At 51.5% G+C, this 23,052-nt stretch overlaps 2 protein-coding genes across 2 annotated transcripts in view; one reads left to right on the forward strand and one right to left on the reverse strand.

Annotated features, from left to right (window-relative positions):
• EMILIN2 (elastin microfibril interfacer 2) overlaps positions 1-11,036 on the forward strand; it is a 44,565-nt gene extending 33,529 nt beyond the window's left edge. The window contains exons 5-8 of the mRNA XM_028139253.2: positions 5,048-5,449; positions 6,623-6,655; positions 7,380-7,508; positions 9,908-11,036. Of these exons, the coding sequence (XP_027995054.2) occupies positions 5,048-5,449; positions 6,623-6,655; positions 7,380-7,508; positions 9,908-10,245 (902 nt within the window). The 3' untranslated portion in view covers positions 10,246-11,036. The remainder of the gene's footprint in view (positions 1-5,047; positions 5,450-6,622; positions 6,656-7,379; positions 7,509-9,907) is intronic.
• Positions 11,037-13,625: 2,589 nt separating this feature from the next.
• LPIN2 (lipin 2) overlaps positions 13,626-23,052 on the reverse strand; it is a 92,436-nt gene continuing 83,009 nt past the window's right edge. Inside the window, exons 13-20 of the mRNA XM_054724017.1 lie at positions 22,525-22,607; positions 21,156-21,300; positions 20,146-20,294; positions 19,525-19,611; positions 18,450-18,602; positions 17,755-17,869; positions 16,983-17,086; positions 13,626-16,676 (exon numbers count right to left, since the gene is read on the reverse strand). Coding sequence (XP_054579992.1) covers positions 16,532-16,676; positions 16,983-17,086; positions 17,755-17,869; positions 18,450-18,602; positions 19,525-19,611; positions 20,146-20,294; positions 21,156-21,300; positions 22,525-22,607 — 981 coding nt within the window. The 3' untranslated portion in view covers positions 13,626-16,531. The remainder of the gene's footprint in view (positions 16,677-16,982; positions 17,087-17,754; positions 17,870-18,449; positions 18,603-19,524; positions 19,612-20,145; positions 20,295-21,155; positions 21,301-22,524; positions 22,608-23,052) is intronic.

Genomic DNA, 23,052 nt, shown 5'->3' on the forward strand with positions numbered 1-23,052 from the left:
GCATCTGTTTTTGTTTGTTTGTTTGCTTAATCCTCATCCAAGGATATATACTTATTTTTTTAAATTGATTTTAGAAAGAGAGGAAGGGAAAAAGAGAAAGAAACATCGATGTGAGAGAAACATCAATCGGTTGCCTCCCATACACGCCCCGACTGGGGATCGAACCTGCAACCTTTTGGTGTACAGGATGACGCTCCAGCCCGTGGAGCCATCCGGCCAGGGCAAGGGCACTGATACACAATGCTCTTTAGTTGGTATAAATAGCGGCTGCCTTTCTCCACCGTCACCTCGCATGTAGAAGCACCGTGTTCTGCGGACTGAGCTCTCCCACATGCATGCAAAACCCTCTGGGCTCACTCAGGAGGTTCCTGTTCCACAGGGAGGAGGGAGACCCAGGAGTTTGTAACTAAGTTTGTAATGGAAACAATAGCCCCTACCTAGCTCTGGTCCCGGGGTGGGAGGGGCCTCCGAGGGACCAGCTGTGCCCAGGAAGGGAGCTGCGGGCAGGAGGGAGGTGAGGCGAGCGACTAAAACCACCGACGGTGACACCTGCCACCAACAGAAAGGTGGCTGATTCCGCGTTCGTCATCGATCTGTCTCTCCTTGTCTCGATGGCTGCAGCTTTATAATGAGTCCGAACATCAGGTGGCGTGGGTCCTCCCCGCCTTTCCACAAAACGTTAGAATCAGCCGGTGGGTTTCTGCCACAGGAGAAATTCCCGTGATGCCGACGCTCAGATAGGCGAGACCCCTTCTCTGAGATTCAGCGAGTGAAATACTTCCCACGTCAAGGGCATGGCCACCGCTTTTAACGCGCGCCACTGAGGCTGTATTGTCAGCGGTGTGCTTTTTAGACACGTGGACCCGTTTTCTCTGTGCAGCCCGATTCCCGGGGCTTCCCGGGTGGTCACGCCCGCCACTGGGCTCTGCCCTGGCGAGGAAGACTCAGCGCGGCCCTGCAGTGCCGTTTCCAGCCCAGCTGCCTTGTGCCGGCGCCAGCGTTTAGCCTGTGCTCAGCGGAGAGCCATCCCCATGAGGACCGCTCTCCCTCCGTGCTGTGGGGAGCAGAGCAGGTTTTCCTCTGAGGTACCTGCCCGTCCACCCTGCAGGGGGCGTGCCTCTGGCCTGCTCTCGCCTCGCCCTCCTGCAGGGAGATGACTGGCTGTTTCCTCGTGGGGCCCCTGTCCCCGGGCCACTCTGTGCGGTCAGCCGGGAGTCACCGTGGGGACTTCCTGGCGGTGGCGGTGTGGGCTGTTCCCAGAAACCGAGCTTCTGCTTCTCAGTGTGGTCATCGGCTCTGGGGACATCCTGCGCCCATCCAGTTAGCTGCCTCATGTCAGCATTTCGGTGGGTTTTAAAGCCATTAGTCTTGATGGGCGTCTTGAAGCACTTCCATAGTTGCAGCGTTCGGTCTGCAGGCGGATGTGTCACCTGGACCAGACCTCTGGTGAACTGCACTTCCCGCGTGCACCGGGCTTTGCGATTAGGGGGCGCGCACCCCACCCACCCGGGTTGGCCGGTGGAGTGGAGGAGGGAATCGCTCAGGAGGTTTCAGTGGCTTTCCCGCAGCCAGGCCTCGAACACAGAACACAGACGCCGACGTCTGAGGCCAGTGCCCGACCCACAGCCGCATGTTCTGCGCCAAGACACCGCTCAAGTGCCGGGAACATGCTAAGGAGCCTTAACCTTTGCAACTTGGATTCACACTGCAGCCAGCCCGCCTCCAGGGTTCCCGGGCGGCTGCAGGGGGAGGGACAGCCGGCATTACTCAGCGGGCAGACGCGTGTTCTCAGCACGCCAGCCTCAAGGATTTTGGGTGGTTTTTAAAGGCAGGCCTTTGTTTTAGTAAAGCTGAAACTGGCTTTTAGTAGGAACTTCTAAGGAGAGGGAGTGGCTTTTATTACCAAGTCCCTCCACGGCGAGGCTGTGTCCTGCCTGGCCTGCTCCCGAGGCCACACGTTGGCATCAGGGCGGCGCCCGGCGCAGGTTCCCCGAACAAGAGCAGCACACGTGCGGCTGACCATTGCTCACCACTCCTCACGCCGTAAACACGCGGCAGCAACGCTTGGCTCTCAGGAACTCGGCTCAGATGGTCACTGTCTGAATTAGAAACACATGTTCAGTTCAGCAAGCCTGACTGCCAGCTATCTTTCTGGAGTGAGCAAAAGGCTGCCTGGTCTTGGTTTCAAGCTTGTAGTAAGTGTTTGCATCAGGAGCCACGGGGTGCCGGGCGGGAGTGTGGGCTGGAGGGGCCGGGGCGGGCTCCGTCCGGGTGCAGCTTTCTCCTTCTTGCTTCTTGGCTGGGATGTGATTGGGAGGGCGGGGGGTTGGAGCGTTCAGCTCTCGGTGCTCGTGGAAGGACCCCCCAGGGAGATTAGTGGAGGATATTTGGCCCGAGCAGTATCTTTGTTCATTCTTTCCCCTCTGCCTTCCCCTCAGTATGATGGGTCTGGGTGTTGAGGGAGAGAGGACTATGAAAGAGATAACGATCGCTGACTCTGCACACCAGTGTCACCCTAACAGGACCCCAGAGGGCAGCTGTTGGCAAAATTAAGATGCCACTTTGAAGGCTGGCAGGAATTTGGGTGTGGCCCACAGCCCCTGCCATCCTTCCAGCCTCCTTTCATTCACCAATTTCCTGTGCCAGGCACTGGGGATCATTAAATGTGTCCTCCAGTGCTCGTCGCCTGGCAGGAGAGGCCAGGTTAGAAGCTGAAAGAGCCCCTAGAGGCCCAGAGAGCTTCATGCTTCAGAGACAGGATTGTTCAAGCCCTACCGGGCAGATCCAGCATGGCTTCACGGAGGAGGTGGTATCTGAGCTGCAACTTCAGGGGTGGGTGTGTTCCTCTCAGTGAGGGAGCCAGAAGAGGCCATTTAGGGAGTGAGAAAAAGCAACAGGAACGAAGCTCAGATAAGAGCCGGGCATCACCGAGGTACTGACGCCTGCAGGAGAGGGGCAGGTGGTAGGGCCTCGGGATGCCGGGCAGAGACGGTCTGATCGGACTTGATGTGCAGCGGGAGGGAAGCAGCTGAAGAGTTTTGAGCAGGGAAACGATACTAGAATGCTTTCTAAAGGGCATTGTGCAAAAGGTGTGGAAGAAGGAGCCAAAGTATTTCAGAATTAGAGTCAGCTGGACTTAGCAACAGATGAGAGAGGCGGGGGGCGGGGGGGAGAGAAAGAAGAGGGAGGAGGAAAGTATGACTCTGAGCTCTGGGTGCCTGGATGAGAGACCAGGAAAAGGACGGTGGATTTCAGAGAGAGAGACAGTTGGTTAGAAGGGCTTGGTGGGGAGAAACAAAAAAGGACCAGTTTTAGGGCCTGGACTTTGCTATTTTAAGGCACTTTGCTGACTAATTCGTTGAGGTTGTAGAACTAAGGGAAGTATTTTTTATTTATACATTTTAGGTGGAGACACCTAAACTTGGGGAGGAAGGAAAGGGGCGCACAGAGAGGAGTGATGTTGGATGGCACAGCTCAGGCAGAGGTGTGCCCTGGGAGGAAGGACAGCGAGCGGGAGGAGAGAAGACAAAGACATAGACTGAAGAGGGCGGAGGGGATGGGGAGAAAGAGGGCCCAGGGTGGAGAACCTTGTTCTGCCAGGGCCATCTGGATGTTTATAACATCATTCGAGAGCCATGCAAAATTATCAGCTTAAAAATTAGCCTGCTAAATTTGGTCACACACTTAGTGAACTCACTCCTAATGCCTCGGCAGGGCCAAACCAAGTGATTTCAGGCCTGAGGGCCAGACACTCTCCACCCCTGAAATAGGCCCTTGGCGTCTGCTACAATTATATTTTATAAAAACAGGAAAAATAGTGCCGAGAAGCTGATGATGAAAATCTGCGCCGGTGCCCCCGAGTCTCCCCGTCACCCTCTCTGGGCAACGACGTGCAACTCCTCCGGCTGCCTCCATGTTTCTAAAGTGACTGATTAGCTTCATCTGTCTTCCTATACAGATATTATAGGTAGCAGTTAGACATTATATAGATTATATGATTTATCAGCCACGGACGGCCTGTGCATTAGGCTCTCCCACGTCTCTCCCTGCTTCCCCTGCTCCCACTCCCAACAGAGTTACAGCACAAAAATCAAGCCAGTACTTATGCCATTATGGGCTAAACAGCTCAGTAATAGCTGAAGAGGATTATGTTGCTTTTCGCTGAATTAGTAATAGTGTTGCGTTATCATTTGCTAGATTTTATGTGTTTACTTTGGAGTCTTCTCACTTTTCAACACTCCCTGTGCCATAGTTACTTCAGTGAATTTTAAAGTCAAACTAGATGTTCAAAATGCAGTCACTGGTTCTGCCAGGACCTAGTTTTATGGCGCTGGAGCCTGGGCATTAGCGGCACCACGGGGGCTGAGGAGGGGGTGTCTGGCCAGGCCTGGCTATTTTTAGGTGCCCTGTGGGCCTCTACAGGAAGCCTCGTTCCAGGAACGCATTCACGGAGGACAGGGCGGCAGCTTCCTGGCCGCGTCACTGTGCCATCCCGAGGGCAGGACGCGTGCATCAGGAGGTTCCTCCGGTGGAAATCCCCTGCTGGGGATCGCAGGGCTGTGGTGAGGGCAAGGCCTGCGCTGGCTGCAGAGGGGGACCGGCTCCCGGACACCTGCTTGGGGTTGCCTTGGCATCTGTACCGAGGCCCTCAGCTTGCGAAATCGTCCACAGTGACCCCAAGACTGGCTTGTCTGCATGTAAGGTCAGCTGGTTCCTTTCAGTAACTTGTGGCACCCCCATGGGGTCATTCCATGGTGAAATCAGGACGTTTTGGGTGCTGGAGCCAAGAGTGGGTCTGTTGGGATAGCACAGCCATCATGGAGGGAGGCTGAAACTCCGCCCCCCCGGGCAGGGGCCTCCCAGGGCCGCCTCAGTGGCTCCCAGGCCCCCCGAGGGCAGCTTGACACACAGCCCCTTCTGTGCCCCTGGCGCCGGGCCGACCTCGCTGACGCTGCATTAGGGCAGCCACCCCAGCACAGAGGGCTGTGGCCGAGCAGTCAGGCCTGAGGTTTTCAGCTCTGTTTCTTTCCCCTTTCCACATGCTCAGAGGAGGAGCCCTCGGAAGCACCCCCGCCTCCTCCCCGAGGGAAGGCCCCGCGGGCCTCCGAGAAGCCCCCGCAGCAGGGAGAGGTCCCCACGGAGCCGTCTCTTCCGGAGCTGACGCCCCCGCCGCTGCCGAGGCCCAGTGCGCCCCCACCTCCTGAGGACCCTGGACAGCAGCTGCACACAGGCCAACAGCCTGTTCCGCCCAAGAGACCCCAACAGCCGCTGCCCTGGCCAGCGTGGCCCGGCTGGACAGGCCTGCCCTTCTTGCCTGGCTCCACCGGGGTCATGATGGAGACTGGAGAGGCTGGGCCTCCGGGGAGGATGGGCGTGTCGGGGAGAGGCCTGGATGGCCAGACGGGGCAGGCGCCCATCCCCAGCACAGAAGGCTTCGCGGGAGCACCAGGTAAGGCTCACAGGGGCCAGCACACGTGAGCTGCAGAGGGTGGACTGCATGGAGGGGCAGTCTGAGCCTCCGGGGCCTGCTGCAGGGGCTCGTGGGTTCAGGGTTCAGGGTCTAAGGTCTAAAGGGAGCTCTCCCAAGGTGCTAAGGTCCTGAGGGACCAGTTCATACTAATCCAACCCCCAGAGCCCGGGGCACCCCAGGACAGTGCAATACATTACACTTAGGATTGTCCCCTGGGCTGGAATCCAGGCCACAGAGAGGTCCTAGATCTTCCCAGCAGCACGTGAACCTGGGAAACCAAGTGTGTACCGGGAGCTTAGGTAGCAGTACACAGCCTGCCTCAGAGCGGGGGAGCCCTGGGCCGGCTCCTGACCTGAGGGTCAGCTCCCTCACCTGCCGTGAGGGTGGTGATAGGACCTCAGGGAGTTTCTGTGAGGACAGGGAAGAAAGTCTAGTTCAGTGTGTGTGTGTACTAAGTGCTCCGTGCGAGTGTGTCAGCACCATTGGGGGCAGGTGGGGTGGGGGTGGGGCCTGCTAACTGGTGAAGGCAGAGAGCACGTTTGTGGGACCCCCCACGTGCCAGAGACTGAACCAGGTAGTCCATTCCTTACAGCTCTCCTGGCAGCACCGTGGTTATTAGTCCTGTTTACAGATGAGGAAGCTGAGGGACCGGGCTATGACTTGTAAACAAATGTTTTCTGAGCAGTTTTCTGTTAGTTTCATGTGTCAGGGATGCTTATGCACTGTGGAGCTATTGTTGTCTGTCCATCCATGCAGTCCTTCCTTCTTTCCCATCCATCCATGTGACAAACTGCATCCAGCCCCGCTGAGGGGCAGCTGTGAACAGACAACGCTCCTGGGGGCTAGCAGGGTCTCTGGCTCGTGTGAACGACTCAGTCGGGACTTCTCCTCCCTGGCTGAGAAGCGCCTCGCCTTTTTCCTTAGTCCCTCGTCCAGCTCACCCTCAGGGCCTTCTTCCCTGCCCAGGGATAAGTGGGCTAGTGAGGAGGCAGGTACGGGTGTGTGGGTGTGTGTGTGTGTGTTACATCTGTTTCTAAGAAGGTGGCTTGGAGTGGTGCCCTTGCTCTATGCCTAAGTAGTGTGAGGAGCAGTGAGAAAGAAGGGCTCTGCGTGGGATTTTGTTTGACGTTCCATTCCCATTTTGTTTTCCAGGATACCCCAAGTCACCGCCTGCAGCCTCCCCAGGTGCGTCTGCCAGGAGACCTGGGCAGGAGGCCAGTCCTCTGGGGCAGCCTCTGCCCTGCGTGTCCTCCTCCTCCCTTCGGGCTGTGAGTGTGGGTGGACCGGGCCCAGCCGTCCTGCCCGCCAGCTGTGGGCAGGGCCTCGGCTGACCGCAGTGGGCTGAGCCCCTGCAAGTTTTGCTCCCCAGAGAGGGTCAGAGTCATGCCAGAGACAGGAATTCTCCCTCATGCGTGCACCCAGCTCATGGAGTTTCCTGAGAGGCCCACTGGGTGGACATAAGCCTGGTGTGGCCCTGACCAGCTTCCTGGGGTCCAGGTGTTGTTAGTTCTTCAATAAGGAAGCAGCTCCCTAGATTATTCCCATTATCCACTCCCTCCCCGCCGTATGATGCACAACACAGCATCAGTTTGCTCTGAGAAATTCTCAGTCAGCCTCAGTTCTCTCACACACAGTGTAGCACACGTGGTCTCACACATGTACACACACACACACAGTGTCTAACACACGGGCCCACACATGGATACTCCCAGCCAGTGCCTGTCCCACTGCCCAGCTCTGCCCTCCTCACGGCCGATCTGACTGCCTGGCTCTCGGATGGTGTGTCCCTGGGTGCTCTACCGCTTGAAGGCAGAGTAAAGCGGTGAGGCTGCCTCCCGAGACAGGCACACAGGCCTGTCTTCCAGGCCCCACCCCACCTGCCTGTGACGCTCCGTCCTCTCTGTTCCAGGGGTTCCGGCGCCCTTCCTGGTGTCTTTCTCTGCGGGGCTCACCCAGAAGCCTTTCTCCAGTGACGGGGGTGTTGTCCTCTTTAACAAAGTGCTGGTCAACGACGGGGCCGTGTATGACCCCAGCACCGGTACGTCTGGAGGGGTGCGCTGTGTGGGGTCCTGGGGTGGGGGGGCTGTACTGGCGGAGATGCCCAGCAGCTGCGGGCCCTGGAGGGGCAGCTGGCAGTGCCGCTGCTCCCCGCTGTGGGTTGTGAAGGGGGCTCCAGCCTGCAGGGCGGTGGGTGTGCAGTGACATTTCCCAGTCATGATGTCAGCATACCAGTCCCGGCCTGGGAGTCGTTCATGTGACTGTGGAGATAACGGCTCTCCCAGTCTGTTGGCGTCACACCCTGGGGCAGGCAGCGGAGTCCGCCCCGCCCTGCCTCCTTCCGCAGCTTGTGGTTTGTGAGGAGCAGAGCCAGGGAGGGACGGGAGGGCGGCCCTGCGTGTAGGGTCTCCGGCTCCGAAACCACTTCAGCGGCCTGGGTCCGCTGGTGCGGTCTCCCAGCCCACGAGCACAGGGCAGCAGAGGTCGCCCGGGGTCCTGCGCTCAGGCTTCCTCCTTCCCTCTGGCCCACGACCTGAGCCGGGCCTGTCCCCGGGGACTGGAGGCAGGGCCCTTCCCACCAGGTCAGGCGTGAGCATTTGGTCTCCAGGGTAAGGGGAGGCACGTCAGGGCAGAGCCCGAGCAGGTGCTGAGGACCCAAGCGGCCGGGGGGTTCTTTCCTGAGGAGCGGCCAGTGCGTCAAGTGGCAGCAGCTGGGCGTCCACGTGGGTCCTCCCGGGGGCTGTGCCCACCATGGCTGGTGGGTTTGCAGGAGACGGTTGGGAGGTGGAATCGAGTTCCCTCTGGGCAGTTTTTAGCTGTCACACTCAGGTTTGCCCTGCCTGGCCATCAGGCCAAATCCCTCCTGTTTTTGGACAATGGTTCTTAAGTGTTAGTGAGCATAAGTCACGTGCAGAGGCTGGGAAAGTGGAACTCCGGGGCCCCTGGAGGCAAGCTCAGGACCCTGTGTGAGGCTCAGGCAGGCCAGCCCAGTGGGAGAAGCGTCCTGTGCTTTCAACCCAAGTTCAGCTTCTCAGTCCATGCTGCCCTGTTGGTGGGGCAGCTTGTCCCCTCTGACAGGTCAGGGGATCTTTGCAAGCAGGGACGGTGACCCACACTTCTCCCATGACCCTGGGACCTCCAGCCCAGAACTTTTCTAGTGGAGCAGGTCCTCAGTACATTCTGGGTGACCCTGGGGGAACAAGGAGGCCAGGTGCCCAGAGTGCTGGGGCCCAAGTATGACCTCAGGGTCCAGGTGCCTAAGGAAAGACTCCTGGGGCTTTCAGTTACTATGGAAGTTGGAGAAGGGCCCTGGCCAGTGTTGCTCAGTGATTAGAGCGTTGGCCTGTGCACCAACGGGTCTCGGGTCCGGTTCCTGGTCGAGGGCACATGCCTGGATTGCAGGTTCTATCGCCGGCCCCCAGTCAGGGCGCATGTGGGAGGCAACCAATCGATGTGTTTCTCACATGGATGTTTCTCTCTCCCCCCTAACCCCTCTTCCTTCCACTCTAAAAATCAATGGAAAAAATATCCTTGGGTGAGGATTAACAACAAGCTGGGGAAGGGAGCCGGTGGCCTATTTTTCAGGGCAGAGTGAAGACCCAGATCCCGAGATTCCTTTTCAGCCTCAGGACCCCCATTCCATATCTAGTCTTCTCCCCAGAGACAAGGGACGTGGCTGCTCCTGGCGGCCCTTGGTGTGGGCGCCCACTCTTCTAGCTGTGGGGCCACCTACTGCTGCTTTGCAATCGGCACACCTGCCAACCCCACTGCCTCTTCCTCACGCCATCCCCTCACTTCCGAATCCTTGCTAAGTAAGAATCAGCCAGCTTCTGGCCATGAAGGGATGCCACCTGTCTACTGGCCCAGCGCAGGGCAACTGGCTCCTCCAAGGGGAGCTGGTTGCGGTTTTCCCTGCGTTAATAACAAGCTTTGTGGGGTTTTTGGGGTTCAAGCTGTGAGGCTGATTCTAAGTTGGCTCTGGGGTACTCTCAGTGATGGAGAAAGCTTCCAAGAGGCAGCCAGGACCTGGGTGGCTGTTGTTCACTGTACCTTAGGTGGTGGGGGGAGCAGGCCACGGGCTGGGCCTCAGCCCTGTGCCTTCCCCAAGCCCGGGCGATGCACGGTGGCCAGTGTTAGGACTGCGCTCTCCCCCAGCAAGGCCAGATGGTTCTCTCCCAGGCTCCTCCTAGGGCTGCGCTGGGTGTCGGTGAGGTGTGGGAATTATACCCAGGGCTGGAGGTTCTGCAGTATTTGTCCTCTTCTGGATGTGACAAGCATTCCACAGTGGGTCTTGCAAAGAGGACTGGGTCAGTGGCAAAGAGCGATGCCCGTCATTGGGTGGGTGTAGGTGGGCTACCTCTCCCACAAGCACCAACTAAAACCTGTTGCAAAGCGCTGGGGTGATGGCCCATGAACACGTGTCTGCCTTCTTCCTCCCAGGGATCTTCACAGCTCCGTACGATGGGCGCTACCTGATCACGGCCACCCTCACTCCCGAGAGGGACGCGTACGTGGAAGCGGTCTTGTCGGTCTCCAACGCCAGCGTGGCTCAGCTGCACACAGCTGGCTACAAGAGAGAATTCCTGGAATACCACCGGCCCCAAGGGGCTCTGCACACCTGTGGCGGCCCAGGAGCGTTCCACCTCATCGTGCACTTGAAGGCAGGAGATGGTGTCAACATCGTGGTGACGGGGGGCAGGCTGGCTCACACAGACTTTGACGAAATGTACTCCACATTCAGTGGGTTTTTCTTATATCCTTTCCTTTCCCACCTCTAGAGCACTGGGGAAAGGTAAGGCGAAGGAAGTTGTAAGAACTGGAAAGCTTTAATATTATTCATGTTATGTATGTAACTGGAGCACTGGTCTAGTATTCTGTCGACGTCCCACCACCTCTCTCAAGGTAACAGTCTTTTCTGGCTTTGGAGGCCACGAACACACCTTAGAGTTCCCCAGCAGGCAGCAAGGACTGACTCTGGTCATGCCCACGGGCTCGCTGAACAGTTGGGACACGCCCTTACCTCTAAGCCAGGTCCTCCCCAAGCTCTGGCTTTGCCCCAAGGGGCCGGAGCTGGGCCTACAAGGTGCCGCCCTGGCCGAGGCAGTGGGATCCGGTCGTGCTGATGGAGAAGGAAATGCTGCTGGATGCGGGTCCGAGGTGGAGGGCTGACCAAAATGGATACCTGTGGCCACAGTCTTTACCAGAGTGTTTGTTTATACTGCATGCAGGAAAGAAGTTTAAACACTGAAGTGGCACATGCTGCCACGAGACCTGGGTCTACAGTCTGCTGGCCCAGGTCTGGTTCACCACTGCTCACCTGGGCCTCTGCCCAGCTGTGAAGGAATCCAAGAGACTATTGTGAGCTCGTTGGGCTCCTTGAATGACATGTACAATTTAAGTGCAAAGACAGGGAGTGTCAATAAAGATGTAAAACCACTAAACCACTTCGTTACTTAAATCCGGTGCCTTGTGGATTTAGAGTTGTTGCTAAAAAGCAAACTGTAGAAAGACGTTGACTTTTTAATGGCTATAGAAAGTAAGCTTGAATAAATTAATTTCAACCATTTAACTTCCTCCTCAGCATCCATGATGTACACTTGGTTCCTTTTTGCTTATAAAGACAGTCCAGATGTGCTGGGAGGTCAAGGCCTCCATCTGAGCCCCACAGCTGAAGAGGGGCTCCTCCAGGGCGTGCTGAGAATTCACGTCTAATTAGCAGCTGTGCAAGTTAAATGAGATTGCTCCCTGCCCACATCACACAGATGGGGCTTTAAACTCGGGTTCCCAGGCAACAAGAGGCCCAACATAAAGCTGAGATCATCTGGGAAAAGCAGGCACCTTCCCCTGCAGAGCACGTTCTGTTCCAGGGAAGCCCAGCACGTTACTCCTTCCCAGCAGCCACAGAAACCTCTAGGCACACCAGACTCTGCTCCAGGTGGTCTCTGCTCATTAGGTTGGTCAATCAAGTGTCACTGGGGGAGGCACATCCCCTAGCACCTCAGGGAAAGTGTGGACCACAGACAAGTTTCCTTGGACTGAATCGAGCCACCAGATGCTGTTATGCTGTAACAACTGTAAAAATTCCAAGACTGCTTGCCAGTGAGATCACAGGGTGGCCACTGGCCGCTGAGAGGAGCCTTCTTTCTCACCCCACCCCAGGCAAGGGAGGAGTGGCCAGGAGCCTGAAGGTTTGCTGTTTTAGTATTTTAAAGTAAGTCTGGGTCTCTCTGTCCAGGAGGGTGGGGGAGGGTGGCATTCTCACCCCATTTCTCCAGCTGGGGAACTGACTGACGTTGGCTGTCAGATTATCAATGGCTTCCTAGAAATGACTCATGGAAAAAACCCCAGTGCCATAGAGTATTTTCAGGAAAATCCACTTGGCACGCATGCATGCTTTTGCCCTCTCTCCCTCACACCCCTTGTAAACACCTTAACTCAGTGCCAAAGGGAGTAAGTGCACAAGAGTCAGAAAGACAGGGACCACAGATGGTTCTCTAGAGCACCAAGTAATACTTGGTCCCCCTCTCTCAGTGCATTCCAACTCATTTACTGAAAAAAAAAAAATTGAAAAAAAAATTTTCGGTTCTGTGTGTCCACGGTGAGCAAAGTACACTAAGTCTAACTACAGCAGGTCCTGCGTTCACTCAGGATGAAGTCGGAGGAAAGGCGAGTCGCGGTCCATTTAGGAGACAATCTTTCAAGAGGGAAAGACCAAGAGAAACACACGGTCACTGAGCTGGAGGCTGCAGGAGCTGTGGGCAGCCCCTTCCTAGAAAGCAGCAGCCCTGTGCCTGCGAGTGCGACACAGGAACCAAGCCCAGGGCCAAGCAGCGCAGGGTTACAACTTGCGAAATAAAGGAGCTGCTGCTGAGAAAAGGGCAGAGCACTTCTAAGCTAAGCAGAGACAGGACCGAGACGGTTTCTCTCCCACATGAACTACTACAAACGGCCAACGTTAAATGACTGCAAACAAAATGATCCCAGCAACGAAGAATGCGAATCAATGTAAATCGCACTTGAAATTATTTCCATGTTAGCACATTAATCTAGCGTTCTCAGTGACCCTATCATCTCTCCAACTGTTTTCCACAATTGATTTGTAGTTTGAAAGGATAGAGGTATTTGTGATCAGAGACATACCAAGTCCATGCTTGTATATTTGAAACATGGCTTTGCATATATCCACATCCACTTTCTAAACATACATACGCATCTTCCCTGCACTGTCCTATCAAAGGGAAGGAAAAGGAAGGATACACGCAAACTCTAAGGCAAGCATGTCAAACTCATGGCTGGCGGGAGAGACACGTGAAAGGGAGAGAGGGCAAAAGCATGCGTGTGTGCCAGCTGGATTTTCTGAGTTTGACATGCTTGCTCTAAGGGGTGCGGGGTGCAGCAGAAGGAAGCTGCAGTGAGACAGGCCTCCCGAGAGCAGGACCTGGACCCAGGCTGCTCCTCCCTGAAGAGCTGGAAGCCATTCCCTTTATAATCAACCTCCCAGTCTGAGCTCTTCCTTTCTCTCCCCAAAGAACAACCCCCGCCCCACCCCCACCCCCAGCCCTAGTTCCCTTTCCCCTGACCTCTCACCCAACCATCATGGCGCGGCAAAGCAGCACGAAATGAGCGCTTTCCACACTCGAAGGCACTCTCTCAAGGAGGACTTTTTGGGATTCAACATGTCCAGCACATGCTGCATCTGGCAGGGCCCAGCGATCTGAAGGGATAAAAAGATGCTCATTTAAATAACACGTGTGATGTGGCTTTTGATAACGTCAGGATTGCTAATTGGTATTCACCCTGAGGAAGGTTTAATGGAAGGTGGGATCCTGTGAGCGGGACTCTCAGGGGAACCCTGAAGGACTGAGGGGTGGAATGGAAACACAGCTTCGAGGATTCCAGTGAGCACACACCAGAAGTCACAAATGGATGAGTGAATCATTCCCTGGCAGAACCTACAAAGCAAGAGGTTAGTTCCTGAGGTTGTAGCCTCACTTTTGGAGTCAGGTTTTATAAAAATAAGCACCAAAAAGAAGTCCTTTCTGTAGACAAATTTAAGTGTCAGCAAAGATCAAAATGCTAATTTATGGAAATTAACAATTTCTGGCAAGAGTACAGAGAAGATGGTTTAAATGTCCTCTGAAGGAAAGAGTCCAACGCATTCAGTTTACGTTTGTTTATTGTTGTAACATTTTGTTTTGAACATCAAACACTGCACCAAAATAGGAACCATTTATCTTATGACAATGGTCTTTGCCATAACTAAGAGTACTGGACTGATGCTTACAGTTTCTGACAACTTAAAACTTATTAGTGGCACTGCTGTCTAAAAATCAAATACTTCATCAGAATGTAATCATTAAATTAAAAGAACAAGGTTTCCCCCTCCCTTCTTACCTTCAAACCAAAAACATAGTTTTCATCTGGAAAGAGCACTTACTTGAAACAAAAACTCAATTTTTAACTAGTTACATTATACCCAGCATGCTCTAAAACGGGTAAACAAGGTTTCCTAGAGTAAGCATGATGATCTCAAAAGTTGTTAAAATTCCCTGGAAAAGTCTGTTTTCACCAAGTTGCAGAAGAGGAAGAGTTGACTTCCTGCCCATCTTTGAACGGTCTTGGCTGCACCCGGAAGCGCACACTGAAAGGGCCGTGCGCGGTCTTTGGGGCACAAGTCCTTCCAGTCATTCACCAGCTTCCTCCCTGTGACCGTTAGCAGCTTTCATGTTAGGACATCACAGTAGTAAGTTTTTTCTTTTTCCAGTTGAAAACTATGCAGATGTGTTAAGCACAGCAAACACAGGACACACACAGAGCTACACAGGCATGCTGTGGGCCCACACGTGCACTTCCTAACGCCTGGGAAGATGCAGATGCCGATGCCACAGCCGCACGAGCTTCACCACACGGACATCAACGCAGATACTAAAGTCAGGTTGAGCTGGAAAGAGGGAAGGGGCCATGGCTGTTTCGCCAGTGAAGCAACTGAGAGAATGACTTAAAGAGCCCGATCTGCCTGCAATCTCCCCGTGATACCATCCATCACCGAAAGCAGCGCGAGGCTAATGCTTCTTCATTCACTCACCATCGTAAGGGTCTGTGTACAAACACACTCGAGGGCATCTCTCTTTCACAGAAAGAATACACGTCATTTGTACCAAATGGCAATGGGTTTTCAGCACAAACTTAATACTTTTACCACACTATAGTAATAGCAATCATCTACTTTTCAGCAAGAGGGACTCCTTTAAATAAGGAAAAAGGTATGTTAATTAGTGTATGTACCCACTGGATCAGTCTACAGCAAGGAAATGACAGTCTAGTGCTTACGGACACTCGGACAAAGGGATCAGCCACCCTCAACACCGAACTGGGAGACCTGGGTTCCTATGGTGAACCTTCTAGATAGGCCCATGTGTCCAGAGAGAGAAACTGTCTAGTCAAAAACTCTCTACAAAAGATATATATTAAGATATTTCATACTGCACATAGCAGAGGCTCAGGTCAAGCACAAAGTTCTAAAGCAAACACAGTCGAGGACACACTGACGGCATCTATGAGATCAAGTAATGGCCACTCTCTCAGGAATTTAATTCACTAACTGGGAAGAACTTCATAAAAGCATTACCTAGTTTCCCTACCTACTGTACATAAAGAAACTCATTAAACAATTAGACCTTGACCTACTGAAGGCGGGAAAGTTTGCACTGGAGGAAGTGTGTGCTGTTTCCCCTCTGGGAACATGTGCCTCCAGGTGCTGCCACTGAGAACCGCATTCAAGGGCCTTCACCATTGTCTCTGCATCCAAATGCACTCGGAAAAATGGCTGAGCTACATCAGGGACTTTCAACTCTCCAATCTGGAAAAATAACCACCCCCATTTCTCCATCTTTACATCAGCATTATTTTGGGTGGAGTAAACAAAAACAAGGAGAGCCCCACAATACAAGCACAGGTGGAAATGGAAACCATCCTGAGCGGGGTGGTGCCTGGACCTGCAGTTCCCACTCTGCTCTGGAACTCGGCTCACTGCTTTCTCACCAAGAGGGCTGTGTGGTCATTTTTGGTCCCCTGAAAGCTTCCTCTCCAATAGTTCTGATGATTTTAGTACTGAGTTGATTGTCAACACCCAACCTGACCTCTCCAGGCTCTCAGCTCTCAGCTTACAGGACAGAAGTCTTCCCCGGTGCTGTCTGCTTGGACTCTGACCTGAGCTCATTTCAACCAGGCTGAGAAACTGAGGGGCAGGCGGGACGGAGAGAAGGACCCTTCCCAGGAGCCATAGTAAGTGCACATCTGCATTTCCAAGGCCTCCCTGAAAACAGCTGTTCTTTGCTGCTTAACCAACACTCACGATTATTCCTATTCTTACAGACATAAAATGTATCTTGCAGAACTGTTTCTTCTTGCTGGGCTCACATCATGGAGCACAGATGAAAAGGTGGCTTTTCCTCCCCAGGAGCCCCTATCTGTGGGGTGGGATGAGTGGCCCCAGCAGCCGTCTCGTTTCAGTGTAGCAGGGAAGGAGGAACCCACAGAAGAAACATGAGCAAGCGGTTTGAGCCAACATCATTAATGGGACCTGAAGCAGTTCGGTGGACCCAGATCCCCTCAATAAAGCCCTGGTTTTACAGAGAAACACTTTCAACTGCCCAGTGGAAATTATAACACTTTACTTTGTGCAATATTTTGGTCCACTCTTATTTAGCTTCTTTTTACTTCTTTTTAAATTATGCAATTAAAGGAGCACCCAGCACACAACCTGACACAGAGTGTGCGTGAGAACCGACCAGTGACAGGAGCCTAGGTCTTCGACCTCAGGTCCGAGCTGCCCTCAATTCTGCTGGGGCACTGAGCTGTAGCCCTGCCAAGCCCAGGAGGGTGAAGGAGAGGGCAGTTCCTGCTCCACAACCTCTCCTTGTCCCTGCTGGTGCCTAGCTGTCAGCATAGGTCTTGCCCCACACCTGTGGCTGAGAGGGGATCCCAGTGTCCTCTGTCCAGCAGAAGTGCCGGTCACCTTCCCTAGCTGCAAGGCGAGACTGAGGACCTCCCAGAGGGGCCGCCTCAGGCCAGGTCGTCCAGGTCCACTTTGGGGATTGGGTCCCGCCAGTAGCAGAAGGAGCTGAACTCTGGGCATGGAAAGGCAGAATTCTGTTCCTTGTTGAGTAGTGGGAACACATGCTCCACGAGCTCACTCAGCCTGTGATACCTGGAAGGGGTTGGAGAAGAAAAGCACAGACTCTTACTGTGAAGCTGATCTAAGAGCACAATACTACAGGCTGTAAAGCTAGTTATTCAGGTTCCTCAGATGGGTAGGATCCGAGACAGGTCTCCATCCTTCCCCTGGGCACAAAGAGAATCGGCAATCCCACAAATAGAGGGGAAAATACCCAGGCCATGAGGAAAGCCTTCAAAGGCAGTGGTAATTCTGATACTTTGAGCGAGGCCCGATCCTTAGTATCTGTCTGTCACCCTGGCTGCAGGGCGCAAGGCTGAGAAATGGGAACACACTTACGATGACTTGTTTCCTTTGGTCCTTTCTTGTATTAATTCACCCTTGGGGTTCACAGTGAATATTCTGCAGTCTGGAACTCCAACTTGTATGTAAGCGTAAACGTCCTGAAGAAGAAAACATCAAGGAGGATGATTATAGGGAGAAGAAATTAGGCACTGCTTCTCCAGTTCCTTGTGAGCCAGAATTGCACAAACAAAAGACCGTCTACGGAAAACATGCAGAACTGGGCACCACGTAGCTTTGCCACTGAAACTGAGCTTTAGACAAATCCAAACAAAAAGTGGAGCCAAACCCAGAGGGTGCTGGGGCATTCAGAAAACGTGGGCGCCAAGGAGACGCCAGGGGCACCCTGGAGCAAGAGGAGCCCCCTGCCCATCAGCGGCCAGGAAGCAGCCCCTTCTGCATGCCCGAGGGATCTGAGGGCCCCTGAGTGGAGGCAGGAAAGTGTCAGTTAAGATGAGCGCTCATGCCACGGTTCTGCGGTGGGTCTAAGGACAAGGCTTAACCGCCTGAGGAAATGGGAAGTGAAGCCACAGAAACAACGAGAAAGTGCCCTTCATCATACACCAAATTCTGGGGCAGATCTCCACTTCCAGGATCTCCCCGATTACTCTAAGAATTTGGAATAAAGTGAAAACCTATTTAACAGAAGAGACATGCATTTTGCCTATACAATTCATTTGAGAATTATGACATAGCTAACACTCTAAAAGTATACTCCCCTCAGTATTACCCACCACATCAGAATGGGCAGCCCCAAGGAGACACTTACATTTGGACGGTTTCCAAAGGCAGCATAAAAGGGCTGCTTAGTTGGGGCAAACAGATTCTTGATATCATTTAGACACTCAATTTTGAATTTCTCTGGTTTCTTTTCTATCACTTCCCTAGGGGGGAAAAATTCAAATAAAGTCATCAAATTCAAAATGGTAGTATTTCCTGGTGTATGGTACTGAAAAATTTTAGTGTGCACGACCACCCATTTTAAAAAAATCCTTTGTAAAGGGTTTCTTTTTTCTCCTCTGCCAGTCAACCTGATAACTAAGAAAACTGAATGGGGTTTGGTGTAAGAGAAAATGGCCACTCCTATAACCCGACTTTCCTTGTCCATGCTTGATATAGACCAGGTGAGCTGTGACTTAGAATGCTATGGGGGAGCCTTGGATGGTGTTGCTCAGTGATTAAGCACTGTCCCGTGCACCAATAGGTCACTGGTTTGATTCCAGGTAGGGTCACATACAGGAGGCAGCCAATCAATGTTTCTCTCTCTCCCTCTCCCTTCCTCTTTCTCTAAAATCAGTAAAAATATATTTTAAAAAAGAATGCTATTGGGAAGCCAAAGAACTATGACAAGCTCTGAAACAGATACAATCCCTTTCAACGAGCCTGACACCCATCTTCACACAGTCCATTCAGGCCCCAGCACCCCCTCCCACACACTCAGAGGGGCTGCCTGCTGGGAGTTACCTGTGGAAGGCAGAGAACAAGCTGCTGGGGGAAAGCATCAGAGGGCCCCGGGGCAAGATCGTGCCCTTGTCGTTGACCCAGTGCAGGTAGCCACGGGTCATGTCGGCCATGCCAATGGCACGAGCAGAGCAGTACAGAAACTTGTAGCCATTCCTGAAAGAGAATATGTCTTATTTAGCCCATTGTGCTTTGGGTAAAGGTGGGGGGGGGGGGGGGGGGGAAGCACTTTTCTTGTAAAAGATCCAAGTAGAGATCCTCCCATTTATTGTGAAAATCAAATTATTGAATTTAACAGGAAAATAGGATTATAAAGATTTCACCTTTCCATGGAAAACACCATGGGGGGGAAATAAAGGTACTAGTATATGCAACTAGGGATTATGCTAAGTTTACAAGTACTGATGTACATTCATCATCTAGTCCAATGAAAGGCGGATTACAGAACAAAAATCTTAAGACTATCTTTAAATGATCTGCTATAAATGAAAGACACAAAATATCTTATTTATAAAGACAATTTGCAGAAGGCAAGCCATTATATAAAAGCCAAGGAACAAAATTATACCTTGGTGACTGACATAATTTTCATATTAGGGCATCCTCAACTAATGTTTAAGACTGTAATTTTTCAAGTCAATTTAACTCATATGTATCAGGGTCCCATGAAGGCCATGGCACTGTTTGTTCTCTGCTGCACTGGCATAGAAGACCCCAGGAGTGAAATGTTGCCCCTGTGCATGCATGCATGACCTCCTGAAAGAAATACCCAATGTAAAAGTAGCCAAGTACCCAATTAATAAACCAAAACTGAAAATCGGCTCGTTACATTACAGCTAAAAACCCAATTACAGCTATAAGTATAAATATAGATAGTGCCTAAAATTCATAGCGTTGTGAGAATGAGATGATAGATGTTGGCTGCCACTTTCCTTTGTGTGAGGCTAAAGAAAAGGAGTGGGGAAGAAGAGTGGGCATAGCTGGGTCATGAATACACGTGATTTCCATGTACACTATTTTTCAATAGTTCTTAAAGCAAAATTCTAGAGCACATTAGCAGGTGGGATAGGAGACCTACTCGTTGATGGCATGGTAGAGCTTTGCAATACCCTGGTGAGTCCAGTCTTTACCCAGCTGTGGAAGAATCTGTCCCAAAGCATCAGACCTAAGAGAGTAAAAGCAGGAAAAGGTACTGGGAATCAAGCATATAAAAGCCAAGTGTTTTCCTTTTTAGTTATATACCAGCTGCCGAAAAGCACTGGGTAGAGGGGCAAGAAAACTGACAAGGCAATTTACAGTGAGGCAGTGTCCTGCAAATACACCACTGAGGAGCTTCTGAAAACAGAATCAGACATGAGAGCCAGCTGTTCGTTTTCAGAGAAAATTTACAACTATACACCTTTTTCTCTTTCTTAATCTCAATAGCTTCTCAGGTGTTTTTATGCCAAAATTTAGAAACTAAATAACTAAACATTCCCAAGAGTTATTTTCGACATTACATTTGTATGGCTCCACCCATCCCCTCCATCCATGTGTGGACTGCACTCAGGATGTCTCCATGTATACAGTTTAAAAAACCCTCCTGATGATAACTGAGAGCTGGGTGCTTGCTGAGGAAACCTGCCCCCCGCTCCGGCCCACTGCACACTGCCTGACCTGCGCTCCTCTCCCTGCCACCCCCCACGAAGCTCCTGCTTACTTGGTTATTGTTCCATCTATATCGGAAATGATGATCTTGTCATTCCAGTTCCACAAGTAAATGGTCCCTGCACAGCGGCAGGTACCTTGATACTGGGTTGTAATACTAAACACGACATCATTTGGACCATCTTGGAGCTTCAGTTTTGCCTTTTATAAAAGTAGACGAATGAAGAAAACCAGAGGCAGAATTTTAAAAACTGATGGAATTACACACATCAAAAAGTCACATTTTCCAATAATTCGTAGTCACTGAAAGATTGCCTAATACAATGTTAAGTGAAAAGGAACCTAATCTCCATAATGTATAAATAAACATATATGTGTATGAATACATAAAAATGGGAAGGAATACATTAACAAGATAACTGGATATTTAAAAAAATCAGCTGAAAACAGTTTGGCACAGAGTCTACATGTTTACAAAACAGGATGGCTCACCCAATGAGCTGGGCTTAGGGGGCCACTGCCTGAACAGTGCTTGGGATTCCAAGAGACTTCTAATCTCCCAAACAAAAAATCACCTCTCCGCTCCTTCTCCATACCTAAGACTGGGAGCAGAGCAAAACCATTTCACACTGAAAACAGGTGAAAAGCAGGGAGTAAAAACAAACAGGAAAGGGGAAATTGTGTCTAAATAGGAAAACATTATTTCTCTGTTGTTGTGGCTCTCGAGACAGTGGGTGACCCAGTGATGAGAGAGCTGTTTAAGATTCATGGGGAAACAAGTTAAAAATACAGATTTCTCAGCTCACTCCCAGAAACTGAGGTAGGAGAGTCAGGGGTGGTGGAGGAAGCTACATCTCAGGTTCCCCAGGTGATCCTGGCGGTCCCTGGAGGTAGACATTTATGTGAGCATTTATATGTAAGCATTTATATGTAAGCATCTATACAAATACACAGTGTTGTGTGTGTGAGGCTTGTGATCAAATGGACAGAAGAGGAAGGAGGTCAACTTGAACAGTTACTAAGATAATCCGACTAGATTCACATGGATCACACACTACTCACGATCTGGTCTGAGGAGAGGCGGAGAGACTTCTTATATGAGGTGGTGCTGCTGTGGCTCGGGGGCTCCGTGGGGATGGGGTCCATTTTGACTGATTCGTGAAGCTCCTGTGACCCCTCGTCACTGGATGAGTCATCATCTGCTGGCCTATTCAACATCAACCCAGTTACTAAAGAGACAGCGGACTGTTTTATTGGTAAGAGCTTTTCATTTAGGATCAAAAGAAGAAAGAGATCCTAAATCTATTCTAGAAATGGAAACAGTTTTTCCCTCTGCCACTCCCCCACATCCTGCTTCCATGCCTGCATATTCATTTCATGAAGTGATAAGGCCACCTTCCTCCTCCCTCTCATGATTGGCCAGAGGTCACTTTCTAGCTATCACTGGGCATTTTTGCTGTGACCAGTGAATGCTACTTGTAAAAGTAGATACGTACATTTCAAAAGGTACAAATAAAAGAAAATATACTTATGTTGATTTAAAAAACTAACAAGAAAGATTTCCTACATACTGTTTAACAGAAGGGGGTAAAGAGTAAGAGTATACGGTCACTCAGACTACTGAACTAGAGTTAGGAAGCAGAAAGAAGCTGACTGGGGAAAGTATACCAATGGCAGAAAGAAGAATGGGGTATGTGGTGGCACTTCCTGTAAGGGCAAGCCAATGTGACTGCCCAAAGGGGTGCTACTTCTTCCAAGAAATGAAAAGAGCCACAATCTCTGAGATTCTCTTTTATATCTCCCTTTTGTGCCTGACAGGAAGCCAGGGAGCAGAGGCACCAGGGACAGCCCATCTTAGGACTCCTCAATATTCCTCCTTCCCAAAGGCCTACGTTTATTTCATAGGCAGCCGATTCCATGGCTCCAGGATGGAGGAGCAAGGTATTTGGGAAGCAGTGATGAGCTCCTTACTTTCATAACTGAATAATATATATGTAGTTTAAATTCTTGCTCAAGGATATGATCACTGATTTTAGAGAGAAGAAAGGAGAAGGAAGAGGAGGGAGATAGGGAGAGAGTGAGAGAGAAAGAGAAAGAAACACTGCTGTGAGAGAGAAACATCAATTGGCCGCCTTCTGTACGCACCGCAACCCCTGACTGGGAATCAAACCTGCCACCTTCTCGTGTACAGAACAACACTCCAACCAACTGAACTACCCAGCCAGGGCTAAAGCGAGTATTTTTAGAAAAGCAGAAGTTATCATTTGCCAGCTGAGTGGCACGAACAAGCCACTTATTCACCTGTGTCCATAGGAGAAAGATGTTTCTGACTAAAAATGAAACAAAATCGCCCAAATCAATCTGAATGCAATAACCAAAGCAGGGGTGGCCCAAGTGCTGTGAGCCTGGAAGAAAGACAGGGTGTCCCCACCTGCTACTGGCTGGCTCCTTTGTGCTTGATGGCAGGTCACTGGTGGGTGGCATCTCGGATTTCCCTTCCTTGGCCTCTGGCAGCTAAAAAAGCAAGATAATAACGGTCAAGTGCAGCTTTTCTCTCTACCGACAAACAAAAATTCATCAGCAGTCCTTGCTAAGAATGAGCAAAACTACTTTCTGAATCCACAACTTAAAAATGCTCAAGAAAACAGACCTCCTCTAGTTTGAGCCAAAGGACAGAAACCTGAGACAGAAGCTGTCACTATAAAGCCAGAAGAAAAATTTTAAAAGGGCACCATTTCAAGTCACAAAATATAGTACAAGTGGTCCACAGCAGAGACACTGGGATCGCAGAACAGAAGGGACCGATGCCGCTGCTTCCTGTGTAGGAGGGCAATAAGCTCTCGCTCTAACTAGAAGGTAATGCAGCCAAGTGGAAAGAGCACAGGCATTAAAGCCGAACTCAGGTCAAACCCTAGCTCTGTCCCTTCCCAGTCAAGGAATTTCACACCTCTTTGTGCTC

This window comes from Eptesicus fuscus, chromosome 12, assembly GCF_027574615.1.
Source record: "Eptesicus fuscus isolate TK198812 chromosome 12, DD_ASM_mEF_20220401, whole genome shotgun sequence".
Taxonomy (NCBI): domain Eukaryota; kingdom Metazoa; phylum Chordata; class Mammalia; order Chiroptera; family Vespertilionidae; genus Eptesicus; species Eptesicus fuscus.